This window comes from Mobula birostris, chromosome 27 (assembly GCF_030028105.1).
Source record: "Mobula birostris isolate sMobBir1 chromosome 27, sMobBir1.hap1, whole genome shotgun sequence".
In the NCBI taxonomy this organism is placed as follows: domain Eukaryota; kingdom Metazoa; phylum Chordata; class Chondrichthyes; order Myliobatiformes; family Myliobatidae; genus Mobula; species Mobula birostris.
Window position 1 is genome coordinate 1,420,990 of NC_092396.1, and position 22,552 is coordinate 1,443,541.

The following is a 22,552-nucleotide window of genomic DNA, read 5'->3' on the forward strand; positions in this document are numbered from 1 at the left end:
AAATGTTAAAAATAAATCCACACCCACCACTTGTGCTGGCAGCTCATTCGATACTCTCACCCTCTGAGTGAAGAAGTTCCCCCTCACATTCCCCTTAAACATTCTATCTTTCACCCTAACTCATGACCGCTGGTTGTAGTCTAACCAAACCTCAGTGGAAAAAGCCTGCTTGCATTTACCCTATCTACACCCCTCATAATTTTGTATACTTCCTAGACTCTAGCAAATAAAATCCTAACCTATTCAACCTTCTCCTATTAATCAGGTCCTCAAGTTCCGGCAACATCCTTGTAAATTTTCTCTGCACTCTTTCATAGAAATATAGAAAACTTACAGCACAATACAGGCCCTTCGGCCCACAAAGCTGTGCTGAACATGTCCTTACCTCAGAACTACCTTGGTTTACCCATAGCCCTCTATTTTTCTAAGCTCTATGTATCCACCCAGGAGTCCCTTAAAAGACCCTATTGTATCCGTCTCCACCGCCACCGGCAGCCCACTCCACGCACTCACCACTCTCTGTGTAAAAAATTTACCCTTGACGTCTCCTCTGTACCTACTTCCAAGCACCTTAAAATTATGCCCTCTCATGCTAGCCATTTCAGCCCTGGGGAAAAGCCTCTGACTATCTACATGATTGATGCCTCTCATTATCTTGTACACCTCTATCAGGTCACCTCTCATCCTCCGTCGCTCCAAGGAGAAAAGTCTTTCAATAATATTGATGACTTTCCAGTAGGCAGGTGACCAAAACTGCACACAATACTCCAAATTAAGCCTCACCAATGCTTTATACAACTTCAACATAACAACTCAACTGCTGCACTCAATACTTTGAAAACACTTAGAACAAAATATTTTTAGTTCATCACTGGGGATGTAGTAGCAGAGATCGATGAGGTTTTGATATCTAGGAATTGCTATACTCCACATGAATGGAGTCTTTGACTAGTTGAAACTAGGTTCTGCAAGACACCAATAAACACCAGAGATTCTGCAGATGCTGGAAATCTAGAGCTTTGCACACAAAATGCTAGAGGAACTCAGCAGATCAGGCAACATCCATGGAGAGTATCCTGAAGAAGGATATCAGCCCAAAACGTTGCCTCATTATTCCTCTCCATAGATGCTGCCTAAAGTGCTGGGTTCCTGTAGCATTTTGTGTGTGTTGTTGTGCAATATACTGACCTTTAGTGTGTCAGAGTGTCCTTGGTTGAGACACGAACCTCCAACAGAAATGATAAATTCAAGTCTCAGCCCAGAGACGTGCATAACAGTACTGAGACTATGCAGTTTATCTGGAAGAATCCCTGCTGACTCTCCAATGGACCCTTCCCATATCCTTGAAAATATTTGTCTCTCAGTTACCATCATGTAAGTGATGCAATACAAGAGGCAGTTTCACAGCTTACTCTCCCTTTGCTTGGGAATTACACCACTGTACAGTCATGTTTGTGCATGAACACATAGCAATAGAATTAGGCCAATCAGCCCAGAGTCTACTCTACCATTCCATCATAGCTGATTTATTTTTCATCTCAACCCCGTTCTCCTACTTTTTCCTCATAACCTTTGACAGCCTTACTAATCAAGAACCTATCAACTTCTGCTTTAAATATACCCAATGAATTGGCCAATGAATTCCACCAACTCACCACCCTATGGCTAAAGAAATTCCTCCTCATCTCTGTTCTAAAGGGACGTCTCTCTAATTTGAAGCTGTGCCCTCTGGTCCTAGACTCTCACTTTATTGGATTCTCTGGCCTTTCAATATTGGATAGGTTTCAATGAGAATCCCCTTCATTGTTCTAAAATACAGTGAGTACAGGCCCAGAACCTTCAAACACTCCTGAATCATTAACCCTTTAATTCCTGGGATATTTCTTGAGAACCTCCTCTGAAACCTCTCCAATGCCAGCACACCCCTTCTTAGATAATAGTCTCAGAATTCCCAAACTTGTGAGGCTTCCATTGGCCAGGGTCGACCATTGATGTCACGTCCTAGCTATCTACTGTATATGTTACACAAGCCAGGCAGTACAATGTGGAGAGCAACTTGTTGTCCATGCAGTAGCTGCTCCTCTCCATACATCTGATAAATCCAAAGGAATGGCAGAGACTGATAGAGGGTTAATAGAGACCAACCCTGTGTACTTAAACTAAAATAACAGAGAGGACCACATCAGAAAGAGCCGGCAAGTGTTTCTGCTGTTATAGAGTCATAGAGAAGTACAGCACAGAAACAGGTCCTTCGGCCCATCTAGCCCATGCCGAAAACCATTTAAATTGCCTACTCCCAACAACCTGCACCGACACCATAGGGCTCCACACCCCTACTATCCATGAACCTATCCAAGCTTCTCTTAAACGTAGAAATCGAGCTCGCATCCATCACTTGTGCTGGCAGTTCATTCCATACTCTCACACAGAGTGAAGAAGTTTCCCCTCATGTTCCCCTTAAACTTCTCACCCTTCACTCATGACCTCTGGTAGTAGTCTCACCCAACCTCAGTGGAAAAAGTCTGCTTGCATTTACCCTATTTATACCCATCATAATTTCGAATACCTCTATCAAATCTCCTCTTAATCTTCTATGTTCTAAAGAATATACTCCTAACCTATTCAATCTTTCTTCATAACTGGGTCCTCCAGACCTAGCAATATCCTTGTAAATTTTCTCTGCACTCTTTCGACTTCATTTACATCTTTCCTGTAGGTAGGTGACCAAAACTGCACACAATTAGGCCTCACAACTTATACAACTTATTATACAACTTCAACACTACATCCCGTCTTCTGGACTTTATGACCATGTCTACCTGTGACGCCCCATTCAATAAATTACGTACCTGTATTCCCAGATCCCTTTGTTCTACCACACCCCCCAGTGCCCTACTGGACACTGTGTAAGACCTATCCTGGTTGGTCCCAACAAAGTCCCAACAACATTTCAGTTGTCTGCATTAAATTCCATCTGCATTTTTCAGCCACTTTTCCTGATGATGCAGATCCCTCAGCAAGCCATGATAGCCTGCCTCATTGTCCACCACACCCTCAGTCTTGGTGTCATCCACAAATTTGCTGATCCTGTTAACCACGTTATCAACCAGATCATTGACACAGCTATCAAACAACAAAGGACCCAGTACTGATCCCAGTGGCATACCAGTAATCATCCACCTCTTGTCAGAGAGGCAACTCTCTAGCTTATCCCACAGAGCCAATGTCTAATCCAATTTACTACCTCAACCTGACTGCTGAGCAACTGAACCTTCTTGACCAGCCTCCTGTGCGGGACCTTGTCAATGCCTTGCTAAAGTCCATGTTGACAACACCATCCACTTTCCTGGTAACTTCCTCAAAAAGCTATAAGTTGATTAGACCCCAATCCTCAATCAGCCCCTGTCTATCCAAATACCTGTATAGCTGCTGCCTTAGAACATCTTCCAATAACTTTCCCAATACTGATGTCAGACTCACCAGCCTATAATTTCCCGATTGTGTTTAGAGCTTGTCTTAAACAGTGGAACAACATTGGCTATCCTCCAATCCTTTAGTACATCTGCTAGATTAAATACCTCTGCTAGGGCCCCAGCAATTTCTGCACTTGTCTCCTGTAGGGTCCAGGGAACACCTTGTCAGGCCCTGGGATTTATCCACCCTGATTTGCTTCAGGGAAGCAAACACCTCCTCCTCTGTAACCTGTACAGGGTCCAAGAAGTTGATGCCACTTTGCCTCGCTTTTATAGACTCTATAGCTGTCTCCCGAGTAAATTCAGATGCAAAGAATGCATTTAAGATCTCCTCCATCTGTTTTGGCTCCACACATGGATTACCTTTCTGGTCTTCCACAGGACCAGTCTTGTCCCTTGCAATCCTTTACTTTTAATATGTCTGTAGAATCCCTTAAGATTCTCCTTCACCTTGTCTGCTATAGCAACTGCTTTTAGCCTTCCTGATTTATTTCTTACGCACTCTCTTGCATTTCTTGTACTCCACAAGCATCATTTGTTCCTAGATGTCTATACCCGCTATGCACCACCTTCTTTCTCTTAACCCCCAGGGCCTCAATATCTCCTGAAAACAAAGGTTCCCTAAACGTTATCTTTATTCTAACAGGCATATGCCGGCTTTGTACTCTCAAAATTTAGTTCTAAAGGCCTCCCACTTTTCAAGTACACCTTTGCCAGTAAACGGCATGCCCCAATCCACACTTACCAGATCCTTTCTGATACCATCAAAATTGGCCTTTCTCCAATTTAGAATCTCAACCCGCGGACCAAACCTATCTCTCTTGCATGCTTACTTTGAAGCTAATGGCATTGCGGTCACTGAACGCAAAGTGTTCCCCAACACAAACTTTTATCTCTTACCCTGTCTCATTCCCTAATAGTAGATCCTGTATCACATGATCTCTCATTGGGACTTCTCTGTATTAATGCAGGAGACTTTATTGAACACATTTGACAAACTCTATCCCATCTAGTCCTTTTACAGTATAGGATTCCCAGTCAATACGTGGAAAGTTAAAATCACCTACTTTAACAACCTTATGTTTCTTGCAACAGTCTGCGAACTCTTTATAAATTTGTTCCTCTAGATTCCTAGGGCCGTTGGGTGGTCTGTAATATAGCCCCATTAATTTATTTCTCAGTTCCACCCATAGTGCCTCACTAGTCAAGTACTCCAGTCTGTCCTGACAGAGCAGTAACACAACAATTTCTCTGACTAGTAACATCGCCATTCCTCCTTTTATCTCTCCCGCTCTGTCACGTCTAAAACAACATAACCCCAGAATACTGAGCTGCCAGTCCTGCCCCTCCTGTAACCAAGTGTCACTCATGGCTACAATATCACAATTCCAGGTTTTGATCCATGCCCTGAGATCATCCGCCTTCCTACGATACTTCCTGCATTGAAATATATGTAGCACAGGATACTAGTCACACCATGCTCAGCCTTTTGATTTCTAATTCTGTCTGAGGTCTTACCAACGTCTGCCCCTACACCTTTCCACTAACTGTTCTGGCACTCTGGTTCCCATCCTCCTGAAATTGTGCTTTAAATCCCACCCTGCAACATTAACAAACCTTCCCGCTAGGATATTAGTCCCCCTCTAGTTCAGCTGCAAACCATCCCTTCTGCAGAGGCCCCACCTTCCTTGGAAGAGAGCCTAATGATCCAAAAATCTTATGCCTTCCCTCCTACACCAACTCCTTAGCCACATATTAGACTGTATAATCTTCCTGTTTCTGGCCTCACAAGCACGTGGCATTGGTAGCAGTCTCGAGATCACAACCCTGGAGCTCTTGCCCTTTAACTTAGCACCTAACTTCCTGAATTCCCTATGCAGAACCTCATCACTTGTCCTACCGTGTCATTGGTACCTGCATGGACCACCACCTCTGGCTGTTTGCCCTCCCACTTAAGAATGCTGAGCACTCTATCAGAGATATCCCAGACCCTGGCACTCAGGACACAACATACCATCTGCGAATCTCGTTCTTGCCCACAGAATCTCCTGTCCCCTGACTAACGAATCCCCTATCACCACATCTCACCTCTTCTTCCCCCTTTCCCTCAGTGCTAGTGAGCAGACCACTGTGACTGTCCTCTGTTAGGTCAACACTCCCAACAGTATCCAAAGTGATGTACCTGTTGTTGAGAGGGATGGCCACAGGGGTACGCTGCACTGTCTCTTCCCCCGTCCTGGCTGTCACCCAGTTTCCTGTGTCCTGCATCTTGGATATAACTAGCTCTCTGTAAGTCCTATCTATCACCTCTGCAGCCTCCCGAATGATTCAGAGTTCATCCAGTTCCAGCTTCAGCTCCTTAACACTGATTGTTAGAAGCTGCAGCTGGAAGCACTTCTCACAATTGTGATCATCAGGGACACGAGGTCTCCTCACCCCACCTTCCCACATCCCACAAGAGGACCATTTCACTGTCCTGCCTGGCATCTCTACTGTCCTAATCTAAAGATGGAAAGGAAAAGAAAACTTAACCTACAGCCTTTCTTTCCTTTTGCTTTCTCTGACTGAAACCTCTCTTCACCAAAGCCTCGAGGAGCTAAAGCCTCAAGATCACCACTCTGACTCGGCCACTCACACGACGGCCGCTGCACTTGCCCCTTCCTGCCGTTCTTTAATTTGCTCTTACTAATCAATCCCTAACATGGATTGGTTGCTGGTTGAAGCACGAAATGCTGCCATGATTCCATAATGTTTTCTAAGCACAGCCATTTCCATGCAAACAGTCCATTAATTGGATGTCAGTGCCAACCACCTGCCAGGCAACAGATAAAAACACACACACACACACACACACACAAGGTACCTACCCAGTGATGGATGCAGAAAAGATGTTTCACCAGAAACACAGGTCAAAAATTACCAATGTGATTGCCTCCAGATACAAGCTGGAAGTTTGTATTTTTCCAGGAGTAATGTTTGGGGGTGGGATGTCAGGGCTGAAACAGACATGGAATATTGGGGGACTCCGGGCTGGCTGAAAGAGGAGAGTAACATCAGGATGGAGGGTCTGAATATTGGGGAGGGAAGTCTGAAACAGAAGAGTCATGATCTGGCCTGAAACTGGACAGTAATGTCGATGGGGGAGGGGGGTTCTGTAACAGGTGAGTAATGTCGAGGGGGGGGGGTTCTGTAACAGGTGAGTAATGTCGGGGGGTCTGAAACAGGTGAGTAATGTTGGGGGGGTCTGAAACAGGAGAGGAATGTTGGGGGGTCTGAAACAGGAGAGGAATGTTGTGGGGTATGAAACAGGTGAGTACTGTTGGGGGGTATGAAACAGGACAGGAATGTTAGAAGGGTCTCAAACAGGAGAGGAATGTTGGGGGTGATAGAAATGGGGGAGTAATTTCAGATGGTCTGAAACAGGACAGGGGAGTGATCTGTAATTGGAGAGTAATGTTGGTGTCTGGTCTGAAACAGGATTAGTAATCAGTTCACATTCCCATTGCGATAAGACTTCTGTTGGACGTGAGGAAACGGGAATGGTGGGACCAGTGGATGACACCCAGGGTCTGATCAGAATGAGGAGTAAGAGGGTGCTGGACATCACCCTGCTGTGTTTATAACAGTTCCTATGGTAACGAGCAATGACTTCCCTTGGACTTTACCATTCTTTCAGCAGTTTGATATTGTGATCCCCAGCAGGTAAAATTACATCAATGCAAAGTTCTATACAAGTATTTGAAAGGCAAGAAACCTTACTGGACATTCCTCAACTGTGCCCAACTATGAAGATCAGATATTAGTCTCCAGTATGTTTCAGATTAGCCTGGACTATGTGGGGTTTTCTGTCTGAATTGGGCTCCGAGGTAAATCAAGAACCTTCCCAGGTTAGGTAGATAAATAAAGGAGAGAATATCAGGAAGCATAAGTTACTTTACAAGATTATTTGTTTCTTGATGTTAGTGATTACTGAGAAGTACTTTTAAATTGACTTACTGTTAATCTAAAGTAGTTCAATTGATTTAAATTTTTTGGATTATATTTTTAATTACAGTGGATTACGGTTAATTGAGCCATCGGTTAATCAGAGCAGCTGCTTCTTTGGGACGACTCTCATAAAAGCTAATTGAGAAAATACATAGCTGGGATCCCTTCACTTATTCAGAACACTGTGCCAATTAATTGGGGCAGGAGACCATCAGCAACAGTTGCACGCTCTTGTGTGGCCATTAGACACTGCACTGTATTTACAGTGAACAGTTTTTAAATAGCATCAGTTGCATGTGTTTGTGTTCAAAAAGCAGTGACTTTTGTCACTGACATTTGGGGAGAAATAAGCAGTAAGACAATTTGGAACTGCTTTGCTCGCTGTGGTTTCAGGCATTCAGGCTTGGAGATGGCCAGGAATGAGAATGAAATGATTTCACTACTTCAGGTTAGGAACTACGAAGAATTTGAAGGTATCAACAGTCACCTTGAATGTTACAATGAAAATGAAGATTTGGAGATTCAATCATCGAAAGCATTGTATAATGGCAGTCTATCATCTACAATACTTGTCTGCACTGATTTTGTTCATTTACAGTCAACCAAAGGAACACGACAATGTACACTGGTTGAATTCCTCCATCAATAACTATGAGGAACTAATACAGTTTTAGAATACTGTAGTAGTATTGGTAGTGTTTTAATTTGTTCTGTATTCATTTAGATACATAACTTGTTACTCAGTTAGATGATAGTTTGCCTTTTTTATATCTTTTTAACCATTGCCATAAAACTTTGGCTAATTGGGGCAGCAACATTACTGGGGCCAAAATGTACCGGTCCCGATATGTCCTGATTAACCAGAATCCACTGAATTGTTATGTTTTAGGAAGTCGGGAACAACCATCATCCTAAGAGTGTTGACACTTATCAAAGCTGGGTGGAATTTGGTGGCAAGTCTGCTTGGGCCTGGGCAGGTTCTTGCAGTATGTTGTTTAAGGTCCTATATGCAGATCGTGGACCTTCCAGAAGGCAAGGGACCTCCAGGGTCTAATAAGGCAAACCTGAGGAGTTGGGGAGCACAGCAGTGAGGGCAATGGTCCCACTCAGAAAAACTGACTGTAAGATTTCCTTGAATAAATACATTAATACATGCAATTATTATTATATTAACAGAATTGAGAAAATTCCAGGCACTCACCATCTTGGTTTCCCCAGTCCCAATCCGTCCCTCGAACAACTTTACTACCCTGGAAGATCCCCTTTAGGACAATCCTCGGCAGATTTTGTCGTGGACTAACAGGAACACTGAAAAGAAAGAGAAAAATTAACATTTCCACCACAGCTACAGCTCTGAACATGATGAAGTATCGCTATTTACAAAACACATTATTCTATCAGCTCAGAAAGCCTTGAGGTTGAATAATGCTGATGATAGCAAAACTATTAGACATTGGATCAAAATTAGACCATTCAGTCCATCAAGTCTGCTCTGACATTGCATCACACCTGATTGATTTTCTGACTAACCCCATTCTCCTGCCCTCTTACCATAACTTTTCACTCCCTGACTAATCAAGAGACTATCAAGCTCCATCTTAGATACAGCCAGTGACCTGGCCAGCATTAGGACACTCAATCATAATAAATGTACTTTGAATCTTTGAGATCCCTTTGCACCTCTGATTCTTGAATTTTCTCCCTGTTTAGAAAGTAGTCTACACTTTTAGTCCTCTATTAAAGTGCATGACCATACACTTCCGGTCGCTGTATCCCATCTGCCATTTTGTTGCTCATTCTCCTAATCTGTCTAGGTCCTTCTGCAGCCTCCCTGTGCCCTCAACACTTACCTGCCCTTCCACCTATCTTCATATCATCCACAAACTTGGCCACAAAGGCATCAATTCAGTCATGCAAATCATTGCCATATAATGTAAAATGAATTGGTCCCAACACTGACTTCCCATTGTCTATCCTGCTTGTTATTTCCTCAAAGAATTGCAACAGATTTGTCAGGCAAGATTTTCCCTTGTGGAAACCATGCTCACTCCTCTTATTTTATCATGCACCTTCAAGTACTCTGAGATCTCATCCTAACAATTTTTGCCCTATTATATGCCCTCTCTTTTGCTTTTATGTTGGCTTTGACTACTCGTCAGCCACTGTGAGTCATCCTGCCTTTAAAATACTTTTCGTCTTGGGATATATCTATCCTGTGCCTTCCAAATTGCTCCCAGAACCTCCAGCATTGTTGTTCTGCCATCATCCCTGCTAGTGTCCTCCTCCAAATAACTTTGGCCAGCTCCTCTCTAACGTCTGTATAATTCTGTTTTCTCCACTGATACATCTGACTTTAGCTTCTCCCTCTCAATTTGCAGGGTGAATTCTATTATATTATGATCACTGTCTCCTAAAGCAGTGGTCCCCAACCTCTGGGCTGCGAAGCATGCAGCGGTAGCTGGAACGCACCCAGCATATCTTAAGGAAAAAAGTTGAAATGAACAAGCTAATTAATTAGGTGCCACCCAGAACGTAAATGTCGGCCCAGAGGCAATTGCCAATTGCGTCATCTCTGATCTGGGCCGACATTTACGTGCCAGGCGGCACCAAATTAATTGGCTTGTTTATTTCAGCTTTTTTCTTAAAGGTGTGCTGGGTGCATTCCGGCTACCACTGCACCCCGGCATGCTTCACGGCCCAGCATCAGTCCGCAGCCCGCAACCACTGTCCTAAGGGTTCCTTTACCTTAAGCTCTCTAATCAAATCAAGTTCATTACACAACACCCAATCCAGAATAGCTGATTCCCTCATGGGCTCAACCACAAACTGCTCTAAAAGCCATCTAGAAGCCATTTTAGAAATTCTCTCTCATGGAATCCAGCACCAACCTGATTTTCCCAATCTACCTGCATATGGAAATCCAGCATGACTATTGTAATTTTGTCCTTTTGACAAGCCTTTTCTATCTCCAATTGCAATGTGTAGCCCTTATCCTGGCTACTGTTGGGGGCCTGTATATAACTCTCTTCAGGGTCTTTTTACATTCGCAGTTTCTTAACTCTACACACAAAAGTTCTACACCTTCCGATCCTATGCCACCTCTTTCTAATAGCAGTACCAAGGAAATTCTTCTTTTAGTAACAAGTTTAATTAACACCTGAAGATTAAGAACAGTAATCTTTACAATTTTCATAGATGATTATTTTGTGAATCGGTCCATCTTTTCTGATGTTCAGGACATCAGCTTATATTAATTACAGTTTTTTGCACAGACATAGCATGAAGCAATCAATAAAAAACATAGGTTCTTTTAAAATTTTTAACTGTCAACATAAAGTTAAACTGGCAATGGAAAAGAAATGTAATTTTGGCAGTTTTCTATTGGGCAAATGGCAGAATACCTTTATTTCAAAATACAATGAAGTAGAGGATGTGTCTGACAAGCTATTAAACATTCGTTATTTCTTTCATGAAACAATCATTACGCAGAAAGCAGACGTGAAAAGCTTTCAGCATGCTCATTTCTTCCTTTCCTGCCTTCTAACATAAGGATGAATTTGGGGAGAAAGTGAACAAGAGTTTCGACTCCAAGAGGCCAAGGGCCCTCACTGCTCTTGCTCTGACCATCTTGGGCTCTCTCGGTGTGACTCACAGGGAGGGCAAAGTCAGAGGTCTGCTCGACACTGGCCTCAATTTAGAGAGATGTTACCTTCATGTTCTCCAGCTGAACTCAATCCTCACACAACTGGTGAGGGATTAAGTCCCCGGCGGCCATCACGAATGGGCAAATTGAAACTAAATAGACCTGGTCACTGAAGGCAGAGGGTGGTGGTGGACGGGAGATTTTCAATCCACTGTCATGGCCACATGAAACCCACAATAATTAAGATTTTTCAACAGCAGCACAGGTTGTTGCAAACATGACAACCAGAAATTATACATCACTTACACAATACAATAAACAAGTGAGGGGAACAGAGTCTGAGGGAGAATTAGGACCTTTCAGCCCGGTTGAAGAACCTGCTGGCAGGGGAGGAACCCTGAGCTGTGGGTTTTCAGGCTCTTGTCTTATGGCAACAATGAGAAAATGCACAGTGAGTTCCCCAACCACCCATTTCCCTACACCGATTCATCCCAATCCTGCAGCCAGGAATTTAAACAGAGCACTAGTGCTGGCAATGAAATACAGCACAGAACTACCACATGAACATCTTCCCATCCCGTCCCTGTGCCAGGTGTCTGTGATGCGTACACGGTCTAAACGCTCTGTCTCCTACATCGATAATAAACAAGGGCCAATCTTCTCTGCAGTGCTGATGAGGGGGTACAGAGTCACACGGGACCAAGCCTTCTACATACCACCAGGAAATTAAGGACTGGAATCCCCACCTCTGAGTCAGATGTGTATTCTCCGTGCTCCGGAAAGAAAACAGAAAGCGTTGATAAATTAGCTTGAAGGTGCTCAAGTCCAGCAATGACCAAAATGAGAGTTCAGACAGCTCCGCTTCAGGTTCAGAGGACGTGCATGCTACGGGGCAGCTGTGCAAATCGCGCAGAGCAGAAGGTTGGAGGATAAAGTCACATAATACACCACCTTCTGATCGCAAGAATAAATCCGAAAGCTGCAATTCATCTTACTTTCCACATAACAACGTTATATGTTCACAAAATGATGCATCTACCCACACTTTATGTCAAACTGCGGATTAAATGCAGCCAGCCAGCAGCATGAGTGACTGATACGATGATAGGAGGAGCCTGTTACAGTTGGTGAGTTTGCAGGGGGAGATGGAAATCTCATGCAGACCAGCTGTCACTGCATCGCACCCCTTCCTCTCCTCCTCGCCGTCAGACCACTACTAACTGCCTGCATTATAGAGCAGCGATCAAAAAATATCTATAGGAAAACTGGTGAATATTTAACTGTGTGACACAACCCTACAGATAAGCATCACGCAAATCCCGAGTCAAATTATACCTTGGTTTAGGTTTTTGCAAGTCTTCCACAAACTGAGACAATTGGTTTTACTGGAAAAATTTGGTCGGGCCACACACAGCGTGGAGGGTGCTGAAACCGAATGACTTGTCTATGAACTTCAGTTCCCTCATGAACGAAGGAAGGAAAGACTCGATGCGTTAACACCAGTTCACAGTAATCCCTTTAAATGTGTTAAGTGAACACCATTCCAATTTGCCCTCTGCAGCTTCTCTCTAGCCCTACTTAACAATTACTGTGGCGCTCCGGGGGGACAGCCCGCCCCGGCATTCTGAATGACCAGCGCTATTTATTGTTCTTGTTTTAAAATGCCTTCATGGGATTATGGTGAGACATTCAGGTTCATTTGTTACATCTTAGCTTGAGTTATACAGTAATTTGCATGTGTGTTTGTGGGTCTCCCTGACTGTAACGGGGTGTGAGATAATCACCTCCCTCGCCAGTGAGTGACTGAGTGGGTTCTCTCCCCGGGTCATAGCGCCCGGGCTGTTTCTTTGGACTTGTCGGAATAAAACGTCACTGAGATGAATGAGCTCTTCTCGGCTGTCATCATGGACTGAATGCTCGCCACATTATCATCCTTTGTAAAATGTTGCTTCTGTTGTCTGATTGAAATTCAATTTTCATGTTTAGAGACATACTCCCTGCTCTTGTTAGCCTCGCCTTCGTGTGGGACAATGCTCTGGTTTAAACTTATTTATAACAGTGGACAAATTACCAATAAAGTCGCCTTGGATTTTTTAAAAATTAAAAATAGAGTTTGAGATTCTTTAACATTAGTGATTCATCCACATTGTAACTGGGATTACTCTCATAGTCGTTCTCTGCAATGGCCCCAGAACATCAAGTCCTCTTCTGAAATTAGTGCACAGAACAGATTGGAATTGTCAGAGGAACTGACCAGAACGTTTCCAGCTTTAGCTGTGAGCAGATATTGTAACATACATCAGGAATCCATTTGCTTTGTAAATTGATTTGCTGTGGTTGCTTACTTTGACAACAATTAATCCCAGTTCCTTTGTAGGTCTCCTCGTACAATTCCACATTGCACACTTAAACCATACAGATTTTCTCCCAATTTGTCACATGGCACATTTTAATAACTTCTGTCCGTCTGCCTCTGTTTTTGTATTTCCAGCTAAGTTTGAAAGCTTTTCATATCGAAAGGACACGTTCCAGTATTGTGGGGATGAAGGGCCTGTAATGTGTGGTAGTGCTGTGTGTTTCTGTGCTGTAAATTCTATGATACTGCATGTTGTGTGTTTCTGTGCTGTAGTGTTGTATGTTTGAAATTACCATTTTTCATCATCTATTACACAGATTCACAAACAGGGAGTCAGAAATTCTGCTTTCAAATCTATATGAGCACAGTTTATAAAGTGCTTGCTTTTTACAATTCACTGACTACATTCAGAAATGTTCCTATCATTTCAGCTGCCAGTAATGTTAGTCTTCCACTTCAGCAATGGGGCAGATTTTTAAAAATGATATTAGTAGTTTTGTATTGAAAATTCCATAATGATAATACACGGTAACAGGCTCTTCAGCCCACAATTATAATGCCAGTCCAAACTAATCCCACCTCTGTATTGCTCCATTCCAGCCTTTTCGTGTGCCTGCCTAAATACTTTGCATCTGCTCCCAGCACTTCCAATTAACTTTCTGTTAAAGAAGTTGGGCTTCTCAGTGGAATGTCATTAGCAACCAGGCAAATTTTCCTTTCTAACCCCCAGAAACAGTAACAGGTTCAAAATTTCTACTGAGAACCATCCACACGTTCTAATATTTTCCAATTTTAACGTGAGAGCGATGATACACAAAACAACCTGAATCCAGATTCATGGATGAGAAACACACAATTGTGGACGAGGATGACTCATTTCCCAATTAACACCAGCACTCTGGTTCCTCAAAACAATCCTACAAATTCACAGTAATTTGAACATCATGAACTACTTCTTAACCCTAGGTGTAATATAGTGTGGCGTGCCAAGGTTTAAAAAGCAGACCACCATATACAGCGGCCATCGTCGGAGTGGACTGAGTCAGAGTGGGACGGCTTTGGCTCAAACAGGCTTCGGCGAGAACAGGCAAAGACCAGGGTAAGTTCCGGTAAGTTTTTTGTTCAGATTGTTTAGAGTAGAGGGAATGCCAGGCAGGATGTTGGAATGCTCCTCTTGCAGGATGTGGGAAGTCAGGGAGCCCTCCGGTGTCCCTGACAATGACACCTGCAAAAAGTGCATCCAGCTGCAGCTCCTGACAAACCGCGTTAGGGAACTGGAGCAGGAGCTGGATGACCTGTGGATCATTCGGGAGAATGAGGAGATTGTAGATCGTAGCTACAGGGAGGTAGTTACGCCAAAGGAGCAGAGGACGGGAAAGTGGGTCACTGTCAGGCAAGGGAAGAGGAAAGGGCAGGCAGAGCAGGGTTCCCCTGTGGCCATTCCCCTCAACAACAAGTATACCACACTGGATACTATTGGGGGGGGGATGACTTACCTGGGACAAGCTGCAGTAGCTGGATCTCTGGCACTGAGTCTGGTTCTGCAGTGCAGAAGGGAGGGGGGAAAAGAGGAGAGCAGTAGTGATAGGGGACTTGATAGTTAGAGGTACAGATAGGAGGTTCTGTGGTCGTGACAGAGAATCCAGGATGGTTTGTTGCCTCCCGGGTGCCAGGGTCAAGGATGTCTCTGATCGATTGCATGACATTCTGAAGTGGGAGGGTGATCAGCCAGATGTCGTGGTGCACATCGGTACCAATGACATAGCAAGGAAGAGTGAGGAGGTCCTGGAGAGTGAGTATAGAGAGCTTGGTAGGAAGTTGAAAAGCAGGACCTTGAGGCTGGTAATCTCAGGATTGCTACCTGTGCTACATGCCAGTGAGGGTAGGAATAGGATGCTCTGGAGGATGAACAAGTGGCTGAGGAACTGGTGTAGGGGGAAGGGTTTCAGATTTCAGGATCATTGGGACCTCTTCTGGGGCAGGTGGGACCTGTACAAGAGAGACGGGTTACACTTGAACTACAGGGGGACCAATATCCTTTCAGGGAGGTTTGTTAGTGCTATTGGGGAGGCTTTAAACTAGATTTGCAGGGGGATGGGAACCAGAGTGCCAGAGCTGACAGTATGGCTGGGGTGAAAATAAATGTTGTTAAAAGTTCAAGCAAATCCACTAATAGAAAGGTTGTGAGTGGTGGTAAAAATCTTCTGAGGTGTATATATTTTAATGCTAGGAGTATTGCGGGGAAGGCTGATGAGTTGAGGGCGTGGATTGACACGTGGAATTATGATGTTATAGCAATTAGTGAAACTTGGCTACAGGAGGGGCAGGACTGGCAGCTTAATATTCCAGGGTTCCAATGTTTCAGATGTGATCAAGACAGAGGAATGAAAGGTGGGGGAGTAGCATTGCTTGTTAGGGAAAATATTACAGCAGTGCTCAGGCAGGACAGATTAGAGGGCTTGTCTATTGAGTCCTTATGGGTGGAGCTGAGAAATAGGAAAGGTATGGCCATATTAGTGGGATTGTATTACAGACCACCCAATAGTCAACGAGAATTGGAAGAGCAAATCTGCAGAGAGATAGCAGGCAACTGCAGGAAACATAAAGTTGTGGTGGTAGGGGATTTTAATTTTCCATATATTGATTGGGACCCCCATACTGTTAGGGGTCTAGATGGTTTAGAGTTTGTAAAATGTGTTCAGGAAAGTTTTCTAAATCAAAATATAGAGGGACCAAGTAGAGGGGATGCAATATTGGATCTCCTGTTAGGAAACGAGTTAGGACAAGTGCCAGAAGTCTGTGTAGGGGAGCACTTTGGTTCCAGTGATCATAACACCATTGGTTTCAACTTGATCATGGACAAGGATAGATCTGGTCCTAGGGTTGAGGTTCTGAACTGGAAGAAGGCCAAATTTGAAGAAATGAGAAAGGATCTAAAAAGCGTGGATTGGGACAGGTTGTTCTCTGGCAAGGATGTGATCGGTAGGTGGGAAGCCTTCAAAGGAGGAATTTTGAGAATGCAGAATTTGTATGTTCCTGTCAGGATTAAAGGCAAAGTGAATAGGAATAAGGAACCTTGGTTCTCAAGGGATATTGCAACTCTGATAAAGAAGAAGAGGGAGTTCTATGACATGTATAGGAAGCAGGGAGTAAATAAGGTGCTTGAGGAGTATAAGGAGTGCAAGAAAATACTTAAGAAAGAAATCAGGAGGGCTAAAAGAAGACATGAGGTTGCCTTGGCAGTCAAAGTGAAGGATAATCCAAAGAGCTTTTACAGGTATATTAAGAGCAAAAGGATTGTAAGGGATAAAATTGGTCCTCTTGGAGATCAGAGTGGTCGGCTATGTGCGGAACCAAAGGAAATGGGGGAGATCTTAAATAGGTTTTTTGCGTCTGTATTTACTAAGGAAACTGGCATGAAGTCTATGGAATTAGGGGAAACAAGTAGTGTAAAAAATGGAAACTGTACAGATTGAAAAGGAGGAGGTGCTTGCTGTCTTGAGGAAAATTAAAGTGGATAAATCCCCGGGACCTGACAGGGTGTTCCCTTGGACCTTGAAGGAGACTAGTGTTGAAATTGCGGGGGCCCTGGCAGAAATATTTAAAATGTCGCTGTCTACAGGTGAGGTGCCAGAGGATTGGAGAGTGGCTCATGTTGTTCTGTTGTTTAAAAAAGGATCGAAAAGTAATCCGGGAAATTATAGGCCGGTAAGTTTAACGTCGGTAGTAGGTAAGTTATTGGAGGGAGTACTAAGAGACAGAATCTACAAGCATTTGGATAGACAGGGACTTATTAGGGAGAGTCAACATGGCTTTGTGCGTGGTAGGTCATGTTTGACCAATCTATTGGAGTTTTTCGAGGAGGTTACCAGGAAAGTGGATGAAGGGAAGGCAGTGGATATTGTCTACATGAAGGCCTTTGACAAGGTCCCGCATGGGAGGTTAGTTAGGAAAATTCAGTCACTAGGTATACATGGAGAGGTGATAAATTGGATCAGACATTGGCTCAATGGAAGAAGCCAAAGAGTGGTAGTAGAGAATTGCTTCTCCGAGTGGAGGCCTGTGACTAGTGGTATGCCACAGGGATCAGTGCTGGGTCCATTGTTATTTGTCATCTATATCAATGATCTGGATGATAATGTGGTAAATTGGTTCAGCAAATTTGCTGATGATACAACGATTGGAGGTGTAGTAGACAGAGAGGAAGGTTTTCAGAGCCTGCAGAGGGACTTGGACCAGCTGGAAAAATGGGCTGAAAAATGGCAGATGGAGTTTAATGCTGACAAGTGTGAGGTATTGCACATTGAAAGGTCAAACCAAGGTAGAACTTACAGGGTTAATGGTAAGGCACTGAGGAGTGCAGTGGAACAGAGGGATCTGGGAATACAGATACAAAATTCCCTAAAAGTGGTGTCACAGGTAGATAGGGTCGTAAAGAGAGCTTTTGGTACATTGGCCTTTATTAATCAAAGTATTGAGTATAAGAGCTGGAATGTTATGATGAGGTTGTATAAGGCATTGGTGAGGCCGAATCTGGAGTATTGTGTTCAGTTTTGGTCACCAAATTACAAGAAGGATATAAATAAGGTTGAAAGAATGCAGAGAAGGTTTACAAGGATGTTGCCGGGACTTGAGAAACTCAGTTACAGAGAAAGGTTGAATAGGTTAGGACTTTATTCTCTGGAGCGTAGAAGAATGAGGGGAGATTTGATAGCAGTATATAAAATTATGATGGGTATAGATAGAGTGAATGCAAGCAGGCTTTTTCCACTGAGGCAAAGGGAGAAAAAAACCAGAGGACATGGGTTAAGGGTGAGGGGGGAAAAGTTTAAAGGGAACATTAGGGGGGACTTCTTCACACAGAGAGTGGTGGGAGTATGGAATGAGCTGCCAGACAAGGTGGTAAATGCGGACAACAGGAATTCTGCAGATGCTGGAAATTCAAGCAACACACATCAAAGTTGCTGGTGAACGCAGCAGGCCAAGCAGCATCTGTAGGAAGAGGTGCAGTTGACGTTTCAGGCCGAGACCCTTCGTCAGGACTAACTGAAGGAAGAGTGAGTAAGGGATTTGAAAGTTAGAGGGGGAGGGGGAGATCCAAAATGATAGGAGAAGACAGGAGGGGGAGGGATAGAGCCAAGAGCTGGACAAGTGATAGGCAAAAGGGGATACGAGAGGATCATGGGACAGGAGGTCCGGGAAGAAAGACAAGGGGGGGGGACCCAGAGGATGGGCAAGAGGTATATTCAGAGGGACAGAGGGAGAAAAAGGAGAGTGAAAGAAAGAATGTGTGCATAAAAATGAGTAACAGATGGGGTACGAGGGGGAGGTGGGGCCTTAGTGGAAGTTAGAGAAGTCGATGTTCATGCCATCAGGTTGGAGGCTACCCAGATGGAATATAAGGTGTTGTTCCTCCCACCTGTGTGTGGCTTCATCTTTACAGTAGAGGAGGCTGTGGATAGACATGTCAGAATGGGAATGGGATGTGGAATTAAAATGTGTGGGCACTGGGAGATCCTGCTTTCTCTGGCGGACAGAGCGTAGATGTTCAGCAAAGCGGTCTCCCAGTCTGCGTCGGGTCTCGCCAATATATAAAAGGCCACATCGGGAGCACCAGACGCAGTATATCACCCCAGTCGACTCACAGGTGAAGTGTTGCCTCACCTGGAAGGACTGTTTGGGGCCCTGAATGGTGGTAAGGGAGGAAGTGTAAGGGCATGTGTAGCACTTGTTCCGCTTACACAGATAAGTGCCAGGAGGGAGATCAGTGGGGAGGGATGGGGGGGACGAATGGACAAGGGAGTTGTGTAGGGAGCGATCCCTGCGGAATGCAGAGAGAGGTGGGGAGGGAAAGATGTGCTTAGTGGTGGGATCCCGTTGGAGGTGGCGGAAGTTACGGAGAATAATATGTTGGACCCGGAGGCTGGTGGGGTGGTAGGTGAGGACCAGGGGAACCCTATTCCTAGTGGGGTGGCGGGAGGATGGAGTGAGAGCAGATGTACGTGAAATGGGGGAGATGCGTTTAAGGGCAGAGTTGATAGTGGAGGAAGGGAAGCCCCTTTCTTTAAAAAAAGAAGACATCTCCCTCGTCCTAGAATGAAAAGCCTCATCCTGAGAGCAGATGCGGCGGAGACGGAGGAATTGCGAGAAGGGGATGGCGTTTTTGCAAGAGACAGGGTGAGAAGAGGAATAGTCCAGATAGCTGTGAGAGTCAGTAGGCTTATAGTAGACATCAGTGGATAAGCTGTCTCCAGAGACAGAGACAGAAAGATCTAGAAAGGGGAGAGAGGTGTCGGAAATGGACCAGGTAAACTTGAGGGCAGGGTGAAAGTTGGAGGCAAAGTTAATAAAGTCAATGAGTTCTGCATGCGTGCAGGAAGCAGCGCCAATGCAGTCGTCGATGTAGCGAAGGAAAAGTGGGGGACAGATACCAGAATAGGCACGGAACATAGATTGTTCCACAAACCCAACAAAAAGGCAGGCATAGCTAGGACCCATACGGGTGCCCATAGCTACACCTTTATTTTGGAGGAAGTGGGAGGAGCCAAAGGAGAAATTATTAAGAGTAAGGACTAATTCCGCTAGACGGAGCAGAGTGGTGGTAGAGGGGAACTGATTAGGTCTGGAATCCAAAAAGAAGCGTAGAGCTTTGAGACCTTCCTGATGGGGGATGGAAGTATATAAGGACTGGACATCCATGGTGAAAAAAAAGCGGTGGGGGCCAGGGAACTTAAAATCATCGCAAAGTTTAAGAGCGTGAGAAGTGTCACGAACATAGGTCGGAAGGGATTGAACAAGGGGTGATAAAACAGTGTCGAGGTATGCAGAAATGAGTTCGGTGGGGCAGGAGCAAGCTGAGACAATGGGTCGGCCAGGACAGGCAGGTTTGTGGACCTTGGGTAGGAGGTAGAAACAGGAAGTGCGGGGTGTGGGAACTATAAGGTTGGTAGCAGTGGATGGGAGATCCCCTGAGCGGATAAAGTCGGTGATGGTGTGGGAGACAATGGCCTGGTAAATGCGGGTTCTTTTTTAACATTTAAGAATAAATTGGACAGATACATGGATGGGAGGTGTATGGAGGGATATGGTCCGTGTGCAGGTCAGTGGGACTAGGCAGAAAATGGTTCAGTACAGCCAAGAAGGGCCAAAAGGCCTGTTTCTGTGCTGTAGTTTCTATGGTTCTATAGTGGTTAATATATACATATATTTCTACAATATATCTGGTTTCTTTGAAGTTAACCAGGCGGTTAATCTGAGGAATTTGGCTGAAGGGCTGTTTCTCCATACTAATAGGGTGAAATACTGCAAAGATCACCATAAATCAAACAACACCCAACTGGTTATTGTAAATCTACAGCCTGGCTGAAAACTGCTGGCCTGATGAAGACAGGACTGTAGATATTGCCCCATGGACTTTAGCAAGGCTTTTGATAACATCCCACATGGGAGATTGGTTCAGAAAATTCAGGCACATGAATCCTTGCAGACCCTGGTGGAGAATGGCAGATACAACAATGAAACAGCAGAGATAGATACTCATTTTTTCTGCACCGCATGCTTCACCCAACCTTTGTGTACAGGAGGATATCGAGCCAATGCTGGTGCCCAGAAGAGCAATCTCACCAGGCCATTCATTAGCTCTGTCCCCACTGCCCTGCAAACTATTTCCCTGTGAGTGCTTACCCAATCCGATAGCCTCTTCAGAGAAATGGCAGAGGAGATGTGTGGCCTTAATTGTCGTATGGACCAGGCCCTCAAGCCGTGGCATCATCTGTTACAACCACCCAGGAGAGGAGGCACTCGGAGAGATGCGGGAGAGAACAGAGGCATGATGAGCTGGGTTGGGGGCTGATGGAGCTCCTCTCCAGTGTTTGCTTGCTAAAAGACGAGCTGGATTGTTAGCATGAGATGAGAGACTGATGCATACTTGTTCTTGAAGAAACATGTCTCTAGGACAATATCCCATCAATCTACAGGCCATATCACCCAGAGACTTGTACTAATATTATTTTATTGTAACTGTATGATACATGATATTATAACTATATGTGCTATCTGTTGCATATTGGCCCCAGACGAATGATATCTTGTTTGGCTGTATTCATGTAGAAGGTTCACATATATGAGTTTTGTGGTGACCAATCGACAAGGAGGGAGTGAGTAAAAACAGCTACCTTTTCAATTAGGTCCATGGTCAAGATTTAAAAGGCAAAGCTTCGCGACAGTCTCTGAATTTTGTGGTGACTAATCACCAGAAAGGGACTCACTCGAAAGGGCGAATAAAAACAACCCAAGGCAAGTGGAGTGGCCATTCATTTGAGTGTGCCAGTGTTTAGAGTGGCTTTGGCTCATCAGACAGGCAAGGTAAAGTATTTAGAGACTTTCTCTTTTTGTTCTTATTTGTTCAAAAAGAAGCACACATGAAGCTGCTTAACAAGATAAAATCCGATGGTGTTACAGGAAAGATACTGGCATGGATAGAAGAATGGCTGACAGGGTTAGGGTTAGTGGCAGCAAGTGGGAATACAAGGGGCCTTTTCTGGTTGGCTGCCAGTGACTAGTGGCATCCTCGTGCAAGACTCCCAGAAGGTTAACTTACAGGTTAAGTCTATGGTAAAGAAGGCAAATGTAATGTTGGCAATTATTTCAAGGGGAATAGAATATAAAAGCAAGGAGAAAATGCTGAGCCTTTATAAGACACTAATCAGGCTGTACGGAATATAGTCAACAGTTCTGGGCCCCATATCTCAGAAAGGGTGTGTTATCATTGGAGAGAGTCCAGAAGAGGTTCACGAGGATGATTCTGGGAATGAAGGGGTTAACATATGAGAAGCATTTGGCAGCTTTGGGCCTGTACTCACTGGAATTTAGAAGAACGCCAGGGGTATCTCATTGAATGTTGAAAGGATTAGATAGGGTGGATGTGGAGAGGGTGTTTCCTATGGTGGGGTATCCAGAACTGGAGGGCCCAACCTCGAAATTGAAGGGTGACCTTTTAGAACAGCGGTAAGGAGGAATTTTTTTAACCAGAGAGTGGTGAATCTGTGGAATGCTTTGCCACAGATAGTGGTGGAAGCCAAGTCAGTGGGTATA

General features: G+C 44.4%; 1 protein-coding gene across 6 annotated transcripts in view; it reads right to left on the minus strand.

Annotated features, from left to right (window-relative positions):
* The window catches only part of mib2 (MIB E3 ubiquitin protein ligase 2), a 227,000-nt gene that overhangs the window by 84,313 nt on the left and 120,135 nt on the right, over positions 1-22,552 (minus strand). For all 6 annotated transcript variants that reach the window (XM_072245423.1, XM_072245417.1, XM_072245419.1 and 3 more), the window contains one exon: positions 8,662-8,768. In XM_072245423.1, the coding sequence (XP_072101524.1) occupies positions 8,662-8,768 (107 nt within the window). The remainder of the gene's footprint in view (positions 1-8,661; positions 8,769-22,552) is intronic.